The sequence below is a fragment of the Saccoglossus kowalevskii genome, chromosome 1 (assembly GCF_978046115.1).
Source record: "Saccoglossus kowalevskii chromosome 1, keSacKowa6.1, whole genome shotgun sequence".
Taxonomy (NCBI): Eukaryota; Metazoa; Hemichordata; class Enteropneusta; family Harrimaniidae; genus Saccoglossus; species Saccoglossus kowalevskii.
The window spans coordinates 31856688-31876629 of record NC_140641.1 but is presented as its reverse complement, the minus strand read 5'-3'; the positions used below and the strand labels follow the sequence as shown (position 1 = coordinate 31876629).

The 19942-nt window shown below is 34.6% G+C and overlaps 2 protein-coding genes across 2 annotated transcripts in view; both read left to right on the top strand.

Annotated features, from left to right (window-relative positions):
- LOC100370494 (uncharacterized) overlaps positions 1 to 5542 on the top strand; it is a 53290-nt gene extending 47748 nt beyond the window's left edge. The window contains exon 7 of the mRNA XM_085500835.1: positions 339 to 5542. Within this exon, the coding sequence (XP_085356961.1) occupies positions 339 to 706 (368 nt within the window). The 3' untranslated portion in view covers positions 707 to 5542. The remainder of the gene's footprint in view (positions 1 to 338) is intronic.
- Positions 5543 to 13864: 8322 nt separating this feature from the next.
- LOC100370195 (protein SPMIP2-like) lies at positions 13865 to 19680 on the top strand. The gene is made up of 3 exons (XM_002731647.4): positions 13865 to 14352; positions 18266 to 18495; positions 19133 to 19680. Exons 1-3 carry the CDS (start codon positions 14217 to 14219, stop codon positions 19157 to 19159), a joined length of 393 nt encoding a protein of 130 aa, XP_002731693.1. The 5' UTR covers positions 13865 to 14216; the 3' UTR covers positions 19160 to 19680.
- The last annotated feature ends 262 nt before the right edge of the window (positions 19681 to 19942 follow it).

Here is a 19942-nt window from a genome sequence, read left to right as displayed (position 1 = left end):
AGCTTGTGTGGCTATCCCAATTAATGTGTTAAATGTCTGTCTTTTCTGACCAAACAAGATATAATTTCCACCACTCAGAAGTTTTTGAGCCCATCAGCATCCAACTCAACATGTAAAAAACGTAATTCATTCGTTACTGGTGCAGCCTGACTCCAAATTTACAGTCAGTATGGTGACAATGTTTCTAATTTTAACTGCTATGCGACTAGCACAGATAGAATAAACAAAAATCTTTAGTTTTTGTTTAAATATTGATTTCTTTTAGAGCATATGTTTTTAATAAATTTAAAGCACTGAAGAATAATAAAGTTTATTTTTTTATTCATTTATTTTTAAAGGTGCCAAATGGAAAGCAATGTCTAACGCTGACAAGCAGCCATACTATGAAGAGCAGGCAAGACTAAGCAAGGCACACCTAGAGAAGTACCCTGATTATAAGTACAAACCGCGACCAAAACGTACATGTATTGTCGATGGCAAGAAACTGCGGATCAGTGAGTACAAAGCACTGATGAGAGCGAAACGACAAGAGGTACGACATGTTCTTTACACCAGTGAAGCGCAACGATTGGCTGTTCAACATGCCATTACATCATTAAATGACCAACCTGGCGCCATAATGACCACGGCCAACTCTCCACTGATGGAAAATCCGTATATGCGTTCGCCGGAGTACATCGAGATGAACCGGGATAATAAAGATTAGTGACACACTGGTGGAAAGGTGGGGGATTCACCCTCATGACAGAGAACAAGTTTCTATAGTATTGTAGGTAACAGTAGTAACTCTAGAACTTGTAGATGAGAATTGTAAAATGCTGTAGAATGAAACAAAATTTGTACTGATATTGTACGTAGGTGTTGACTCACTGTATGAAAGTAATATGTAAAGTTGACAAGTACCCTGTATAAGAAATTGTGTATAATTGAATGCTCTGTAGGTAATAATAATTAATTGTACAAACTGACACGTACGTGTCACTCGTAGTTTTAGATTGTATAGCCATGAAAAAAGATTTCACTAAACCTAATGAGTACATAACAAATTACTACTTTTTTTTTTAAAACAACAATTTCTTTTCAAATTCTTTAACACGTTAAAACTGACCAAAATAACAAAACGAAATACTAAAGGAAAAGTCCTTTCCTTATTGTTGAATAATGTATGTATGTATGTATGTATGTAGATGTGAAATTGTATGGGCATGACTCGTGTTTCAGTGATGACGAATGTTCTCTCATCCACGAAACAATAGAAGAAAAACAGCAAAAAAAAAAAAGAAACATAGTATTTCTTGTCGTTTATAGCAACTTGATATTCCAATTATGTTGCTTGATTTTGCTACTTATCTTTGGGGGCAATACATCTAATGTTATTGTCGTTTTACTGATGCAGAGTAGGCAAAGATTAGCTGTTTAGAGGTCACATGACAACCTCTAGAGGGCGTGAAACTACATTGATCAAGATCACTGTAGTTGTAAAACAATTATCTGTAGTCGCCGTTCAGCGATGTGAATACGATAACACATCGTACTAAGTTCATCATTTGCTATGATGTACTACTTTATTACTTAATAGAGTATTGTTGGCATGGTCGTCAATTCAATGAAACAGAAGAGCGTGTTGAAGTAATGATAGTTTGTGCTTTGTGGATCCAACAGAGGAAATTTGCATTGTTAAATCTAATTTTGACATTTGTCTGTCAATAACATGTGATATCGAAAGTTTGTAATCTTGTAAGGGGCACCAAACATGACAGTAAACGTTTGCCTGTGACGAGTGCTCCACCTCCAGCTGTTCTATATATTTGCGAAAGGAACATTTATGAGTGGCATCAAGATGGCTGCTCGTATCTAGGAATCAGTCTTTGAAAAACATGCAAAGGATCTGTTGCTGTCAAAATTAAACAAACTGCTCATCCTGAAATTATGTAATGTTATTAACTACATGTTTATAACTGTGAGGAAAGAGTGTTGATTAATTAAGTAAATATCCTCTGTTGTATTTTATGATCCTATAATACCATGTGCGGTCAATATAGCAAGCTGGATTAGATTATAATCCCTTTTCATAATCATAAACTTTATGTAAAGTAGGGTCATCTGGCGAAACTGTCGTTCATGAGTGAAAAAAAAGCCTGGCTTCTGTTAACTGCATAATCAATGATCAGAGAAAATGAAAAATGCATCGTATTCTTCGATTTTTAAAATGCTGCACAACACGTTTTCGTGTAGATAAACAAAACTTAGAAGGAAAAAAATGCTCGAGTCTGCCAACTATTTTTAGTTTTATCATATTAAAGATATATTATCTGAGAACAATTTAGAAGAGAAAAAATTCTAGGAACTTTTAAGTTTCATATAAACAAAGTCTTTATTCAGTAGAGAGTAAATTTCAAATATACATTTTTTTTTTAAAAAAGAGGAAAAAAAAAGTAACTGCCAAATACTGTTCTGATTAAATGGTTTTGATTTTGTGTTTAGAGACGTCAACATTTAATTGTTTATTACTGCCATGGCTCTTTGTTTGTTGAGCTTGGATGTTGTGTTTGTTGTTATTTCATATATTTTTTAATTTAAACTCTGACAATCAAGAGGACAGTTGAGTGCACAAAATACTTATGTGCATGCTAATGTTCCAAATTTTAAAATTATTGATTTTTTGTGAATTTACACAAAAAATTTAAAGTTCTTCCCAGATTACTGTGTTAAGAGACTTAATATATTTTAATTTTAAACCTTGAGACCAGTTATCACCACCACTCACTACCAGTTTTTTAATGATATTTGTTTCTTAATTTAAAATTTGTATTTAGGTGGATGGGTAAATGTATTGCTTTGGATAATTTGCTATGAATAACTGGTTTGAACTGGTTTGTATAGTACACTAAAAAAAGCAGCACCCGAATTTGTGGCCCCCTTTTTTTCCCCAATTCAATTTTGACACCGCTAAATTGGTCTCGATTATGGAAGTGAATGGTGGTTAGCCACTTGTGGTGTGGTGTAGCTGAATCGTATCTTTTTTTTTTTTAAATGAAGTAAACCGCAATGGTTACTTAAGCCCCTGCAATTCAATACTGCCAGAAAAAAGCCAGTACAAATTTATAATTTTTGTCTAGAAATACACCAATATTTCTCCAGTCTTCCGTTTCAGCTAGATCGCACTGGTGATGATTGTATCACATGACTAATTCAACCAATCACAAGATTCTATTTCAACCACAAGCCAATGAGAATTCAGATTACTGTGATGATTGTATCACATGATTAATTCATCCAATCACAAGCTTTTATTCAACGACCAATCAATGAGGATTCAGGTTATTGTGGTGAAGCATTTAAAAAACTGATCATCTGATGAATTCATTATTTCATTACATAAGATCAGCTTCATCAGTTTGAATTCTATGAAACAGAATTTTAATTGAATGAAGAGGGGGGTGAAACAAAAACTGATACTAATTTTGAATACTGGTCAAGGAGTCAATCTATTGTAGACAACACTGTACATTTTTTTTTGTAGCTAGGTCTACAAAATTGAGATTTTTTTTATTTTTCTAGATATGTTTGATTCTGAAATTATTAAAATTGTACAATCCTTATCGAAACATAGGTGCCAAACATAGTCTGTACACATGATTTATTTAATCAATGTCCTTGGCTTGTATGGGTAGTGTTTTTCCTGCGATGTCATGTTGTTGAGTTTCTTGTTTTGGGGTTCTTTGTAGTGTTGTTGTATTTTTCAAATTATTATAATACAGATGCATTACTATGATAATTGCATACTGAACAACTCTCTAATGCATCGAAAATAAGAAATTTAACAAATGATATTTTTTTTTTTATCCTGAAATGTACTTGAGTCTGTACGTCTTTTAAAAAAACATTCTAATGTAGCTACCAGTACACTAGGTTTTGTTGTGAGATGGCATGTTTTACTCTTTTTGGTGGTTGTGGTGCTCATGAAACTACATTTAAGCTATGTGTGTATGCTGTTAGTTACTGCAATTTCGTAGGATGATAGTAAGCTCATCCTCAGACCAACCTACTGCAAGTATAAAAGCATTTTTCATATCTCTAACCCTTTGAGCAGCTAAGTCAAACTTTCACAGTGACCTTTCACAGTTCAAACTACGTAATTTTTTTAAAAAACGTTTGCTTAAGATCTGCAGTCAGTGAGAAATTATGTCTATTGAGTTCAGAATTAAGGAAGAAATTTAGAAAAATACATGAAACTGAAGCAACCATAATGTATTGAAATGGCACTCAAAGGGTTCACAAGTCATCTGATTAAAAAATGGAGAAAGATAAAAAAAATCATTTTGACATCAATAAAATAAAGTCAACAATAAAATGGAAATATTTAGTATTCCACTGCTGAGTCTCCATTCCATTTGAATTTAATTTGGAAACAACATTTGATTGTTTATTATTCACCAGTAACAGGTGTGAGGATTGAGCTATTGTGTGAAAGTAGAAAATTAATATTGTTTGCAACAACCTGTAATTACTAATAATTCCATTAATCCTAGGGGGTTCTTTCAGCCTGTTAACCAATCATACTGTGGGATTACTATCACCTACTCCCCTAGGCATACTGAAAGAAACCCCTATGCTTCTGCATCTTAAAGTAGAACAATCATTTACCTAGAAATTCTCAGGAATCAAAACTAGCAATTTCAATTTTAGACAATCTCTCTGTTTCTTCACTGTAATATTTTTTAAGAAAAAAAAAAACTTAAGGTTTTGGAAATTATGTCCTGTAAATTACTGTCATGTATTCACTTTTTTGTTGTTGTTGAAAATCTATGCCACATTGAAGGCAATGTAAAAGTGTTATGGAGCAAGGTATGAGGCGAGGACAGGGACTGTGTATTTTATCTGAACCACCTAATTAGCATATACATGCTGTGTAATGTTGTCAAGCTGTGTTATCAGTAGTGCATTTATATCAGTCCACCTATGTATATAACAAAAAAAAAAAAGTATACAGCGCCTCCAATTTTGCTCAGAGAGTGAAAAACAGTTGATGCTGTAAATTACAAATCCACTTGTAAAGTCATCTCTTTTTTTTTTTCCCTTGTCACTTTGATTTGTACAAAGACATATTATCTGTGTGGCGCAACTCTACTTAACTGTGGTGATATCGCATGAATTTTTTCTTGTTGCACTGTAATGTGGTGGACTTTATTCATCTTTAGTGGCATTAGATACCCACCTTATCTTCCTCAGAGTAGTGCATGTATCAGCATGCAACAGATTACATCGTCTTTCTAGGTGTGAAATACCAGATTAGCATAGTAGTACATTTTACTTGTAGCGTCAACTGGAATATTCTTTTTGTTTTTCTGTTTTCCTTTTTAGATAGAACTTTTATTTTTGTAGATATTATATTTAAGTTACAAAGGTAACAAATTTCACTGCCAATGTTTCTGTTTTCCTTGGGAAACGTAGTGTGGTTTATGTAGATTTCCTGCCATGCTGTGGAAATCTTTTTAAAGGTATACAATAAAGTGCGCCACCTATAGTTACTGCCATCACATTTGGTTGTCTTTCGTCTTTATTTTACCTTCCTGTCATGAATAAATTTCACATCATGAATGCAGCAATGGAAATTCATATTACTGGATAATAGCTGTTATGAACCACGTAATTTGGATCTACATGTGGACATGCATCAGGGGATGGTGGTTGATCGATATAGAGGCTAGAAGAAAGGTACATTCTGTTAAGAATTCTATTTGCCTGAAACTAAACTGGATATGTCCTACTTTGATGCCTTGATTTCGGTGATATATTGTAGAGAGTCTAAATGAAAAAAAAATATATACTTTCTCCCACCCTAGATTTCCTATTGGTCAATACTTTTTAATTGTATTTGAAAAATTATAGGATGAAAATTCAATTCAGATTTTGCAAAGGTCCAGATTGCAGGTTCAATCACTAAACAAAAAAAAAAAAATCGTCAGTATTTAATAAACGATGAACACTAAAATAATACCCTCAGCACAACGAAGACATTCCCCTCATCTTTATAAATATTTATAAATTTCAAAGGGAGTTGAATCTAATCAGCCAATCAACAAGCACAGTGAGCTACGTCTACGTCATTTGAAATTGTTCAGCCAAAAAGTTCGACCAATTGAAACTCATTGTTTCAGTTTTAGTTGTGAAATTTATTAACATTTATAAAGATAAACAAAATTTTCTTTGTTGCGCTGAGAGTATTTCCCGTGACGGGTAACTAGTTTCGTTAAGCAATCGTAAATATTGTAATATTTATTAATATGAACAAAACATTTTGGTTTTACGGAAATTTACTTTTTGCTGGTTCCGAGATACTAACTAGTAATAACGAGATTCTAAATCATTGTGATCAGATACTAACTCGTAATAACATGATTCTAAATCATTATGGTCAGATACTAACTTGTAATAACGAGATAATAAATCATTATGATCAGATACTAACTCGTAATAACGAGATATTAAATCATTAAAATCAGATACAAACTCGTAATGATCAGATAGTAACTCGTAATAACGAGATACTAAATCATTAATATCAGATACTAACTCGTAATGACGAGATTCTTAATCATTATGATCAGATACTAACACGTAATAACGAGATACTAAATCATTAAGATCAGACACTAACTCGTAATAACGAGATTCTTAATCATTAAGATAAGATACTAACTCATAATAACGAGATACTAAATCATTAAGATCAGATATTAACTCGTAATAACGAGATTCTAAATGATTGTGATCAGATACTAACACGTAATAACGAAATTCTAAATCATTATAACAAGATAAAAACTCGTAATAACAAGATTCTAAATCATTATGGTCAGATACTAACTCGTAATAGCAAGAAGTTAAATCATTAAGATAAGATAATAACGAGTTACTAAATCATTAAGATCAGATACTAACTCGTAATAACAAGATACTATATCATTAAGATCAGATACAAACTCGTAATAAGGAGATACTAAATCATTAAGATCAGATACTAACTCGTAATAACAAGATACTAAAGAATTATGATCAGATACTAACTCGTAATAACGAGATTCTAAATCATGATCAGATACTAACTTGTAATAGTGCGATATTAAACCATTATGATCAGATACAAACTCGTAATAAGATTCTAAATCATTATGATCAGATACTAACTCGCAATAACGAGATTCGAAATCATTATAACCAGATACAAACTCGTAATAACAAGATTCTAAATCATTATGATCAGATACTAACTCGTGATAACGAGATTCTAAATCATTATGATCAGATACTAACTTGTAATAATGCGATACTAAATCACTATGATCAGATACAAACTCGTAAGAACAAGATTCCAAATCATTATGATCAGATACTAACTCGTAATAACGAGATTCTAAATCATTATAACCAGATACAAACTCGTAATAACAAACTACTAAATCATTATGATCAGATACAAACTCGTAGTAACGAGATTCTAAATCATTATGATCAGATAGTAACTCGTAATAACGAGCTTCGAAATCTTTATAACAAGATACAAACTAGTAATAACGAGATACTAAATCATAATGATCAGATACAAACTCGTAATAACGAGATACCAAATCATTGCTATCAGATACTAACTCGCAATAACGAGATTCTAAATCATTATAACAAGATACAAACTCCTAATAACAATATTCTAAATTATTATGATCAGATACAACTCGTAATAACGATATTCTAAATCATTATGATCAGATACTAACTCGTAATAACGAGATATTAAATCATTAAGAACAGATGCAAACTAGTAATAACGAGATTCTAAATCAATATGATCAGATACTAACACGTAATAATGTGATTCTAAATCATTATGATCAGATACAAACTCGTAATAACGAGATACTAAATCATTGTGATCAGATACAAACTGGTAATAACGAGATTCTAAATCATTTCGATCAGATACAAACTCGTAATAACGAGACACTAAATCATTATGATCAGATACAAACTCGTAATAACAAGATTCTAAATCATTATGATCAGATAATAAGAGACTTGAAGTGGGATATCGTCTGTCCATCTGTCTTTGGGTTGCATATACATGCATGCGTGAGTTGATTTTTGCAAACAAATAATACTTGAAGGGTTACGTATGTACACATACACACACGTGTTGTAATAAGACGGGGACGAGAGCGTAAACAGATTAAATTATTTGGTATTAAATCAGTGGACATGGAACTCTAAAACATATCCCAAAATATTACAACATTTAATCTAGTTGCATCAAATCATTCGTTGACTGTCCCGACTTTGTAGCAAATTGTACAAATTTTAAAAAATTACCATTGAATTCAAAATAAATTAAAGCTGTATATATATATGCGTGTGTATTTTGGTTTATTTTTTGAATATTTCAGGGTGATTACGCCCTCAGCGTTGACAAACAGACAGTGCAAAAGTAAATAAAATGGTTGTTTGCTGCCTTAAACAGATATTAATATTAAACTAAAATTATTTCTGATGATGATGTTGTGGTGGTACTATTTTAGAATTGTACGTTCGCTGGTTTATTATATATGTTAAGTTGTTAACGCCCTCGTCGTTAAAAGGAAGAAAGTACGAGAATGGAGATATTGCTGTTCGTTGGCCCGAAAATCTACTGAAAATATGCTGTTTACGCCCTCAATGTCGAAGAAAGAAAAATCTTAATGTGAATAAAATGCCGGGGTGCTGCGTGAAACGGACATTCAGAATAATTTTTTTTATGAATTCTTAATTAAGTGAAAATGAAATTGTTTTTGTGTTTAGACTGGACTTCTTCAATCGTCAGTATTTTTTTCAAACGAATTTTACTAACTAGATTTAGCACTAACACGTACTAACGATAGAGACGCCAATCATTATAACGATACTATTTTGTTAAAACGAGATACTGACACGCGCTAAAAATATAACCCGTTATAACGAAATACTAAATGATAATAATGATACTAATTCGTTATAACCAGTTGCCATTTCATTATAACGAGACACTCACACATATGTGGTTTAACAGCCGGATTATTAGTTTTACAATCAGACATATGTCTTGATCATACATATACTTGTATAGAGGACCGAAAAACAAAACTAAAGTTCTTCTCAACTGATAATATATGTTGCTATACTTAAGTATGAAATACTCAAAATGACACACTTCTCATAGGCAAGTATTCCAAGTTAAGGTAGAAGCCTACTCATAATTTTTGACAAAATTGGTTATAAATCGCATGACAAAGTTCATTACCTTATTATGTACAATTATGAAGTAATGTCTCATGGTATAATGAAATAGCATTATTTTGTGTGTTACAGTTATGCTTTTTGAGAAACGTGTCCTAATATTTCTTGAAAATTGCTATTTTTAGAACAATTCCATAGAACACAATGTTAAAGAAAAATTGAATTTTTTGACACTTTTTAAATAATTCAGAACAACAAAAAGTACTCCATCATTAACAATATATGATTTTTTCAGCCCATATCACCAGGCTAGATTTTGAGATTTTGCATAATATCTCTGCCATAGGAACATGTGGTAAAGGTGTTATAATAGTGTCAAAATGGCGACTTTCCAATAAAATACAACCATCAATTTCTCGAAAAAAAGGCTGGTGACCCCCAACTTTTTTTAGGTCAATATCCTTATATTACCTTGGAGTACATTTTATTGCAAAATGAATAAATTCTGGGTTTTTAAATTTATGAGTAGGCTTCTACCTTAAACCACAATCGTTACATCGCACTATTGCGGTAATTATCCGGAAGAATATCCACGAACTAACGTAGGAACACTCGGGGGAGTTCTTCTGGGCTTTCAGGTCGATTTTGTACATCTTTTACGACATCTGTTTTTGACCTAAAAGTTTGAGTGTAATTTCCACCTCAACTTTAAGGAAAGTTTATTTTTAGTGGCAAGACCCGAGATATTTTTAACGTTAACACGTAATTTATCCAACTGTTTCGCAACCCGATCACATATCTACTAAAAATAAATAAATTTTCGACATAACGCAAATAAGGTAACGTTAGCTTTCCTACACACCCTTTCGTTCGTTTCCAGTATATATTACCTATAACATTAATTAACATTGATTGTATAACTTCTAAAACTTTGCTATTCGTATTTATATCGGGAGTTTATAGAACATCGCACTGTGGGCAATCCTACCGAGGGCTTTTTTCGAAATCAGTAAAGGCACAAAACTGGATTTGTACTTTGATACTTCCATATTACAGTGTCCAAACAATGTTGTCAAGTGTACCAGTTTTTTTTTTTTTTTGAAGTCCGACTAAATGGATTGTATTTGCCCTGGGATTTAACGCTAAGCGTTACTGGTGCTATACCAGTAGTACAACATACAAATAATATATAACGCGCGCTCACGCCTTCACCTAACCTATGCTGTAACATACTTTATTTTAGCTGGAATCAATTTTCACTGAAAAGACATTTTGAAATTCATTGATTTTTGATGAGTTGAATGTAAAATACAAGAAAAAGATATTTTCACTGGATTTTATTCTAACTGATTTACTCCTTCGACGATAATAGCGAAAATAAATTCCAAGTGAAAATAAAGTACGTTGCAGCACAGTCTCTCTATATAGAGGGACCGTGGTTGCAGTATTCAAAACATGGCGATTGCTGATTGGATAATTTTGAACTATCTCATTAATATTAAAAAGAACCAACGTTGATGTCATGATACGGAATTCTAACATCCAATTTGACTTTTTTGCACCCATTGAGACTAAATTTGAAAAATTGCCTTTCAAAATTTTGCAATGAATGCACCGTTTGTCATAATATCGTTTCATTGGTTTCTAAAAAAAACAATTCAAATAATCCAAACGTCATCAAACATTCAGTCGAACAGCGCTGTAATGGGACTAATACACCATAATTAATTTATTGTTCACTATTGAATTGCAACATCGTGCAGTACCAATAATCCCAATACCAATAACATTACCTTGTGAGAGACTGTGTTAAACAACGTCCAGTCATGCATGACGTAGTGAGGCCTCGGAGTGTTCTAGTTTCCTAGTTGCATAGTCCAGCTCCATCGTTAAAGGGCAGTGATCGTCACTCCGTGTCCGAGTGTAAAATACATTGTTTGTTTAGCAATACATGAAATTTGAACATGCGATGTGCGACGACCACTGCCCTTTAAGAAGCCTACTCATAACTTGGTCATAAATTTCATGACAGTGTTCAAAGGTTTATTACTTACAATCACGGAGCTATTGTCCCATAGGACCATGAAATTCCATTCTTTTGTATGTTACAGTGACGTATAATAGCGTTATAATATTATAATACTATATAATAATAATAAACTGGCCACTATCCACCAAAATAGAACCGCTATTTACTCGAAAATTAGGATGGTGACCCCCTAACTTTTTAAGTCAATGTTCTTATATTGCCTTGGCACGAGCATGGTGAGTACGCATGTCGTCATTTGCGCTGAGCGCTACGTGCCGCACATGCTCCGTCACCCAGCGTCCTTTGCAACAGCAATTTATTTTGTTGTGGTGATTATTCTCCTATACTGGTTGCGTTCAAGCATTGTTACATTATATATCTTGAGTATTTATTTTTTCGACAACAAATAATACTAAAACACGATAAATCAAAATATATTCATCAACTGAATAAATGTGAAATATTAATGCAGTATGACAAATTTAACATTTTTGTTTAGTACACAGGTTGTACCTATACGAATATATTAAATGAAAAGAAAAGAGTTGTTTTGGCAAAATACAAACCATGAAGTAATCAACTGGAGGATGGGAGGATCTACAACATGAGATGCAATAACACAAATTAAAACCCGCCCAATGCTTCTCGACCAATCATATTGCTCAGTTGTAGGACAATATATACATTAAAATATCCTGTTTGCGTTTGCTCACGTCAAATTTATTTGCTCTCATAAATTGTCTTAGAATCTTTATTTATTTGTTCGTATTAATTGTCATACAACTTTCATGCAGATCACTTAACATCAAAGATGAAACACTGACCAAGTTTTTTTTGCTAAGAAGGAGCCATGCCTACCCATGATTTTCTTTTCAGATGCGCGCCTGGCCCAACTCAAAAATATGACGAGTTATCACAAGTCACATGTGAGTGTTTCCCGGGCACGTATACCCCTACAGTGACAGACTTATAAAGCCGTATAAAGATAAAGGGAATGCCTTTGTTGCGTAAACAGTATAGCTTGGGCATAGTGATATGTCTTTCACATCACCCATGTGATCGCCGTACAGGGGAGCTATATTTCTAATCTTGTCGGAAAGAAACAACCCTTTTAACACAGAAGTCCTGTTGTTAACAGTGCTCACAGGTTAATCCCGGGTCAAGGGTTATATACTAGGCGAACTGTTAAAATCAGACACCTGTCGCTGCACTATTTATTGTCATCGGATTCATATTATTATACCTTAGAGTGTATGTGTAAACTGTCGTAGCCTGGCAACAACTAAATAGTAAGTTCAATTGCGCGCGCTTTCGTGGACGGCGATACTATAACTATGACGAGGAGACTCAACGCGGGCCTCTCTATTTAACGTATCAAGAAAAACGTACATACGTGTAGTGTTGTCATGACAACCATTTGTAATTATTCATCACAGCGAACGGCAATGAGATAGAATCTACCATGCTACATCATTACATCATTGTATCGTTGTAGGTGATCATCCTGCTATCATTAAAGCGCCAATCGTCCCCTGCGTGCGGCCAAAGTGTGTCGTTATTTGCAAACAAGCGTCTACCTATCAGAATTTGCGCTTAATATAATAAGCCAGTATAATGTATCAGAGACGGCGACACGAAATTTTGCATGGAGGGGTCGAGATCTGCTCACCATCCCTCGCGCCGAATGCGTAGACTGTACGTACCCATTAGTACGTACCAGCTTTTCAATACGCATGCGCATTTACATAGTTCGTGACTTTGTCTATCGAATGCATTTTAAGCGTCCGAAATATTTTTTTTTATTTCAACTTCAGTGTATGTACATCAAGATTTAATGTCAAGGAAAAAAATCAAGCATTTCTGAATGATTCGAACAAACAAACACACAAACCATCTACCATAATATATTAATTAATTAATAGGTTGAAGAGTTCCAGATCTACGGCTTGATAATTATTTATAAAACTATGTGTAACATTAAACCAGACATTTGTTACGTGGCGATATACATATTACATGATAAAAAAAACAGTAGACAATTGAACAATTCACAGGTCAACTTTTTGGTAATACATATAGCTACCCGCCATTTTGGCTTAAGTCTAGAAACTAGAAAAGATTAATCATTAGAAAAAAATACAGATAAGGCTATGTGTGTCCAGGGTTTGTATTTCTCCCATTCAAATTTATTGTTTAGCATTTTCCTTTTAGACTGCGTTCAGCCCAGTGTTATACTTTTACTGTGAGAAAGAGTATGTATTAACACCCTCTTTGAAAATCTTAATGTAACTTAACGTTAAATTAATAATACATATAACCTCGTAAACTACTACTTTATGTTGTGCCTTATATCCGTCCTGATGAACTTTCTATAAATAAATCGACAGTTCAGCCAAATTGACGCCTGTTTCCGTTGCCATTGAGAATGACCAACGGCGTAAAAATAATGTTAATACGTTGCGCATGTCGAACTATTTAGGCGAGCTTTTTACAATATGGCGTCTGCGGCGAACAACCAATAAAATTCACGGTTCGTCCAACCTGAAGATATGCAAATACCGAGGTTAATCAGACTCACAACTGCACAGTGTTATCACATGGGATTTATTCAGACACAGCACCGTGCAAAATCCGCAATTGTATCGTTAGTTACTCTTTCATGTCGGTATTTACTTTTCAGACCCAGTACGTCTACCGCTACTTTGTCGTACCGGTGCATGTTATTCACGCCTGCGTAGCACCAATTATTGTTTTACCCTGTGAGTCATTTGTATCGAATTCTATGTCACAGTAAATGGGCACCGTAAAACTTTAATGCTCACATAGGCGACTCTAAAGAACGATTAAATCGCAGTAGTCCTTCAATTGTACGAAGACCACTTCGCGTCTAAAGTTACGAGGGAAATATAGCATCGACCAGTACAGTGTAACCCCCTACGACATGTCCGCGTACACAACACCTACCCAGTCTAGAGCGACTTCGGGATATTCCCATGTTAGTCATGTTGCTGCCCCAGTGGCCGAATCTCGGTTACCGGTTGAACTAGATGCGACAAGAGATATAAAATTATTTTCAGGTAAGGACACATAACAGCCACGTTAACCATGGACCGTCTTATTTAGATTCTATGGTTAAACCGCTGTGGTTAAACTTTGTAAAGTCACTTTGAAGTTTACTCCGATCTTCCAAGGTACCGTGTTGCTGTCGTTCGCTATTAGATATTTTGCAATATAACCAATTTTAATAATAGTTAGTTAGGTTTATTATAGCGTGAATTTGAGTTAAAAACGTTAAAAACGTTATTCGATATGAAAACCATATTGTCGATTTTATTTAACCAGGGATATTTTTTGATAATTTGAACAAATTATGACTCCAGCCCACTGTTTGATTTCTAACGCATTCTAGACAAATAATTATACTGCATATAAACATACATTGAGGCACCATGCATTGCTTATCCTCGGGACAAAAACTAGTGGAAAAATGTTACTCTTGGCTGATGTTGTATGTACACAAAGGTTAATCTTGTACAAGATTAAAAAATCGTTGTCATGTTGCTGGCAGTTATTCTAAACTAAGGGTAAATCAATCGCTGGTTGAGCTTTAAATCGGGATAACGTAACGCCAGTATCCATGGTTGCGTCGATTTTGTGCCTGGATTGTGGCCACTGTATACCGTAACGCGAGTAGTGTAAACAGTAAAAGGAAACACAAATGACCAACGTCGTCTGGATCGATTTTACATTATTAATTAGAACATGGCCCAGCCATAATGGTGGCATGATGGACACTGGTTCATAGCGGTGATCAGATAGACCATGGTTTAAAGCATCTTATTTTTCTACGATAATATTTCTATGATAATGCAATGTTGAGTTAATGGCGGCAGTGAATGGTGTACCAGTGCAGCGTTGATAATCGCGTACACAGCGTGTTCTGTTGCACTGTGATATTTGGCTATAGTTACTCGGTTCATGGAGCTAGAGCTCGGTTGTAATATATACATACTTATTTCTATTATGGTGTTCACAATGTATTAATCTTCACGAAATCGCGAATGTGGTTTTATTCACTTTACTATTTAAATTTGCTTATATTCGTAAGAACCTACGGAAATACTCCTTAAATCCATTCTAGACACAATTTGTTTTTAGCTAAAGATAACGCCGGGTTTTCGTTAAGAATATCCCATTCATGAGGCTTGTTTTTGTTGATGAATTTACCTTTGTATGTTATAAAAAAATTAGTGTATCCCAGTGCTACAAGAAATGCTACAAAATACGTCATTTTATCTTTGAAAGTTAAGAAAACAATTTCCACAATTCACCTTATTTATCTAGGATCGTAAAGGCTGCGTGACAATCGGCGCCGGTTTAAAGTGTTACATTTTTGTTGTAACCTTGTCGGAGTCAATTTCACGAGTGTTGTTGACACATAGATTAACCTAAAGAATATCATTTACATATTAACAATGCTTATTTTTCGCTAAATTAAAAAAACTCGTCGTGCGGTGTTTAACCGGATAATCTCCGTGGTCCAAATTAAATGCAGAGCCGTCACTCACGAAAATATGTTTTTACAAATATATCCAGCATTTACTTGGTTTCTTTATATACTGTCATGGCAACCACGCAGGTAACATAATCGTTGTTTTGTGTTCCGATATGCTTCGGTATATCGATGTGACGATGTGTTCTTTGGCTGGCTGTATGAGGGGGGCTACACGAATACAGTAAACGTCGCATATTATCGTCGGAACAAGTTTCCATATATATCCCAATTTATATCAATCTTAAATTAAGAATATTTGTCACCGTAATTGAATGATGACACTTCCCTCTCCGTCATTGTGCTAGCCGTGAATATCCGCCAGCCAACCCTGTGCTCAAATAGCGTGGAATGCACCTGTACAAACCGCTGCCAGACGTGGCCACCGCTGTGTGAACCGGTGACTGGAGGTTGACTTGGAGGTTGTTTTCGGTATCATCTTATAACGCCGTAAATTCAAGCAAATTACAATTAAAAGAGCCAATTTATGACGAACCCATTTTTGACAAAGTATTATTTGTCGTGTCAATGAAAAAATGCTGAAAATTACGAATGGGCCATTGAACTCCTTTTATATGAAAACTGCATCCGAAATCGTAAAAGCATAAATGACGGCCATTTTGAATTACAAAAATATGAATTAACATCCGTGTAGCCTAAACTTCAAAAAGACCGGTGAGCTTCAATATAGTGTTGTGAAACGAATGCATACAAATTTAATACTACTCTGATATCTGCAATACACTAACGTAATGAATAAAAATACAAAAGCGTTTCTCCGTGGTTTTCATGTGATGTGAGTTTTTTGTACTGACATGCCGATTGGTCGTTTTCACAAAAATTAATGCCAGTAGAATAATAATATTGCGATATATAATATTTCCCTCCCAATCTTATTTTTGAAAAAATATGACTCGACGAGTGACCCTAAATTGCACAATCATACAATTTTACAATCAAACCATTTGATTAATCTGGCGCTAAATTAAAATTTGCTTGGGTACACTATGTACGGGAGATATTTCACTGAATCCACCCACTACGTGTTTTGCTCTGATTCATACAGACACCGATATCGACAAGTGGGTCCAAAAGTTATAGACATATTGAGTGAATTGTTTATCGATGTACACTAACGGGTTAATCCGGGGTCAAGGGTTATATATCAAACGACTTGTCAAGTCATACACTCCTAAGGCATCTTTAAGTCAAACGATAACCGATCGGGTCGAACATTCTCAACTATTTGGCAGAATTGCCATTTGAGTTTTAAAGGTCGTCGCACAGTGCGTTTTCGAATTTCATATAAACAACAAAATGTATTTTACACGCGTTGTGTACGTCGCTATGAGTCTCATATTGCACAGGACGCGTAGCGACGATCATGTACCACCGCCCTTTAAAACGTGTTAACTTGTCGATGAATCAACAGGTGGCCGCTGAGGGCGTTCACCTAAAAATGAGTAGACGGACTTTCATGTACACATGGTTTGACACAAATTAGCTGTATACCAACCGTGGTTACTAAAAAAAAAACAAATAAGGTGAATTTTCTACCGTTTACTATACATCATGAAATGAACAATAAATGCCTCGTTGTCTGATGGCGCCATCCATTATGTTGTGCGAATGCTACTAACTGATTGAGTATTTTCACAGGCATTAGGGCTTATTTTGGGGGGTGGTGGTGTTCATGACGTTGTAGTTAGAGTTAGTGACATTTACATTCGGTCATCGGTTGTACGAATGCAAATATCACCGACACTCACAACGTCATGGAGACGGGGCTAGACAATGGTGACGTATTTGTATAAACATAATATACTTTGGGCAACTTGCGATGTCTGTATAAGAGGGCAAGGGGGGGGGGTAGCTGGTACAGGTTACAGGAAAGTTTAAGTTTTTACAGGAAATAAAATGAAAGTTCAATTTACAGTAAAAAATAGGTTTTTACACTTTACAGATAAAGCAAATTCCTAATTACATTTTTATAATATATTCGATAATTTGTGTTTAAAGGGGAACCGCTCAATCCCATGGATTGCACCAAAGAATCATGGGACACTATTGTTTATGTTGTTTACAATGTTAATCTACCTTTTGTTATCCATTGTTATTTTAATCCAGAAAGTAAATTTGTTGTGAGATTAGGCTTAACTGGAAGGTGCCCCTTTAAGAATCAAAATTGAAAATTGCATAGGAATTACGACATTTAATGTAGAAAATGCTTTATATGCTTACAAAAAAATCAGATCTTTGTACAAAATACGGAGGAATAAAATAGCTGATTACATTTTACATCTTGCCTATGTCTACGAATTTACGTTTTCTATTTATTTAAATTACATTATTACGAAAATAAAAACGATTGATTACAGTTTACGAAAATACCCCTTGCCGACCCTATAATAACATCCACGCCTGCATCGCTTCCACAGGTCCCTGTGGTATTGGCCAACATAAAATAAGTCATATCATCGACCACAACGTCTTTCTGGGTATCGGAGACGCCTCCAAAGAGAAAACCAGCGAATTGCGGTATATCTGCAGAGGGCCCACTGGAAGCAGTACCCATCTGTCCCCGCGGCACGAACGGGTTGGAGAAATTGGCTGGAATTACAGTAGGTTTAAAGATTACACGAAAACAAAAAGAATGCCAGTTCGAAAGGTACGTTACCCGAGCCTTGTTCAGAAAGTCCTAATTCAGCAGATACCTACTAGCTACTGTTTAGCTATGTAATATTATATTACGTTTTTATTACGTTTGATATTGGAAGTCGATGATCAACTAAAAATATCCGTTGAAATTCTGATCCCCGCACACATGCCTCGAATTACATGGACGTTCTGTTACTCCAAATTGCATATGCGTTCCCGTTTCATAAAATGTATTTCATTCTGCGTTCAGACGAAAGCAGTCTGAATGGTAAATCATTACACAATATCGAATTGAAATACTAAAAATGCAACCAGATTCACTCATATAATTTTTTCAACAGCATGATGGACGGCTCTATTTTTGGGTCACTACCAACAATAGACTATTTGCTGGTTCTCGTTACCCGAGTATATCACGACTCGTTCTAAGTTAATTATATGAGTCATTAACCAAATGACTACATGATGACACGTTGTATACCAAGCAGTGAGGTGTGATAGAACGATTTTAATGATTACTGCAAGGCTGGCTGCGAACGAGGATGAACCAAAATGGCCTATTTGATGTCGTACACAAATATCACGCCACACTGAAAACAAATTGATTTTCGTAACGTGTAATGCATACGTAATGTATTTTTATGCAGGTTTACAACATCGGGATTAAAGACTGATGTCCAAGCGATGTTAACCCTCTACAATGACTGCACCCAAAAATCTTGTCACAAGAAATGCATGTAAATTTCAGTGTATACAGAAATTAGTTTCATTTTGTTGAGCTTGCTGTTTCGTTGGGCAGTGATGATGTACCACAATGCAGAGTAATACCACACGACCATCACTGACGATGAAACATTATACAATACCTACTGTAGGGTCTATGATGACATTTTTGTTGTTGTATACAGGACGCGTTTTTCGCTTTTGTGAAAGTTGAAATTGTCATAATCACCGTCTATTTCATTTGAATTTGTAATGAACACCATATTATTCATCCGTTATGTGATACCCTGATGTATTACAGTTATGCTATTCCTATAAAATGAAAATGTATAATTATCACAACCAGACACACTTTACTGGGTACTGATCACATTTAAAATTGCATCGTGCATGGGTGTCAATTCTGTACGTGGTTGGTGCACTTTGCTTTGTAATAATTAAAATGCACACTTATTCTCATTAGTATTTTAAATCTTTGCATTATTTATCGTATGAAATGGTGTGATTGTCATTATCAACCTCACCCTCACCACTGACATGCAGCACATCCCACCCTCCCTTGTGAAAGATTCTGAGACTGAACCGTGTGCTGCAAGCGTCATCAAATATACAATGCATATTCACTCCTGTTATTCACAGCTTTAAAATTTCAGTGATTTATGGTGCATGAATGTAGAGAAAAATTTCATGATTTAGTCATGTGACAGTTTTTATTACATATGCAAATTATAATA

Bases quoted from the DNA above. Each gene is read 5' to 3' on its own strand.
- LOC100370195 (XM_002731647.4), top strand. From the start codon at position 14,217: ATGTCCGCGTACACAACACCTACCCAGTCTAGAGCGACTTCGGGATAT. The intron at 14,353-18,265 runs GTAAGGACACAT...TCGCTTCCACAG, and splicing joins AGATATAAAATTATTTTCAG to GTCCCTGTGGTATTGGCCAA. The intron at 18,496-19,132 runs GTACGTTACCCG...ATTTTTATGCAG, and splicing joins AAAGAATGCCAGTTCGAAAG to GTTTACAACATCGGGATTAA.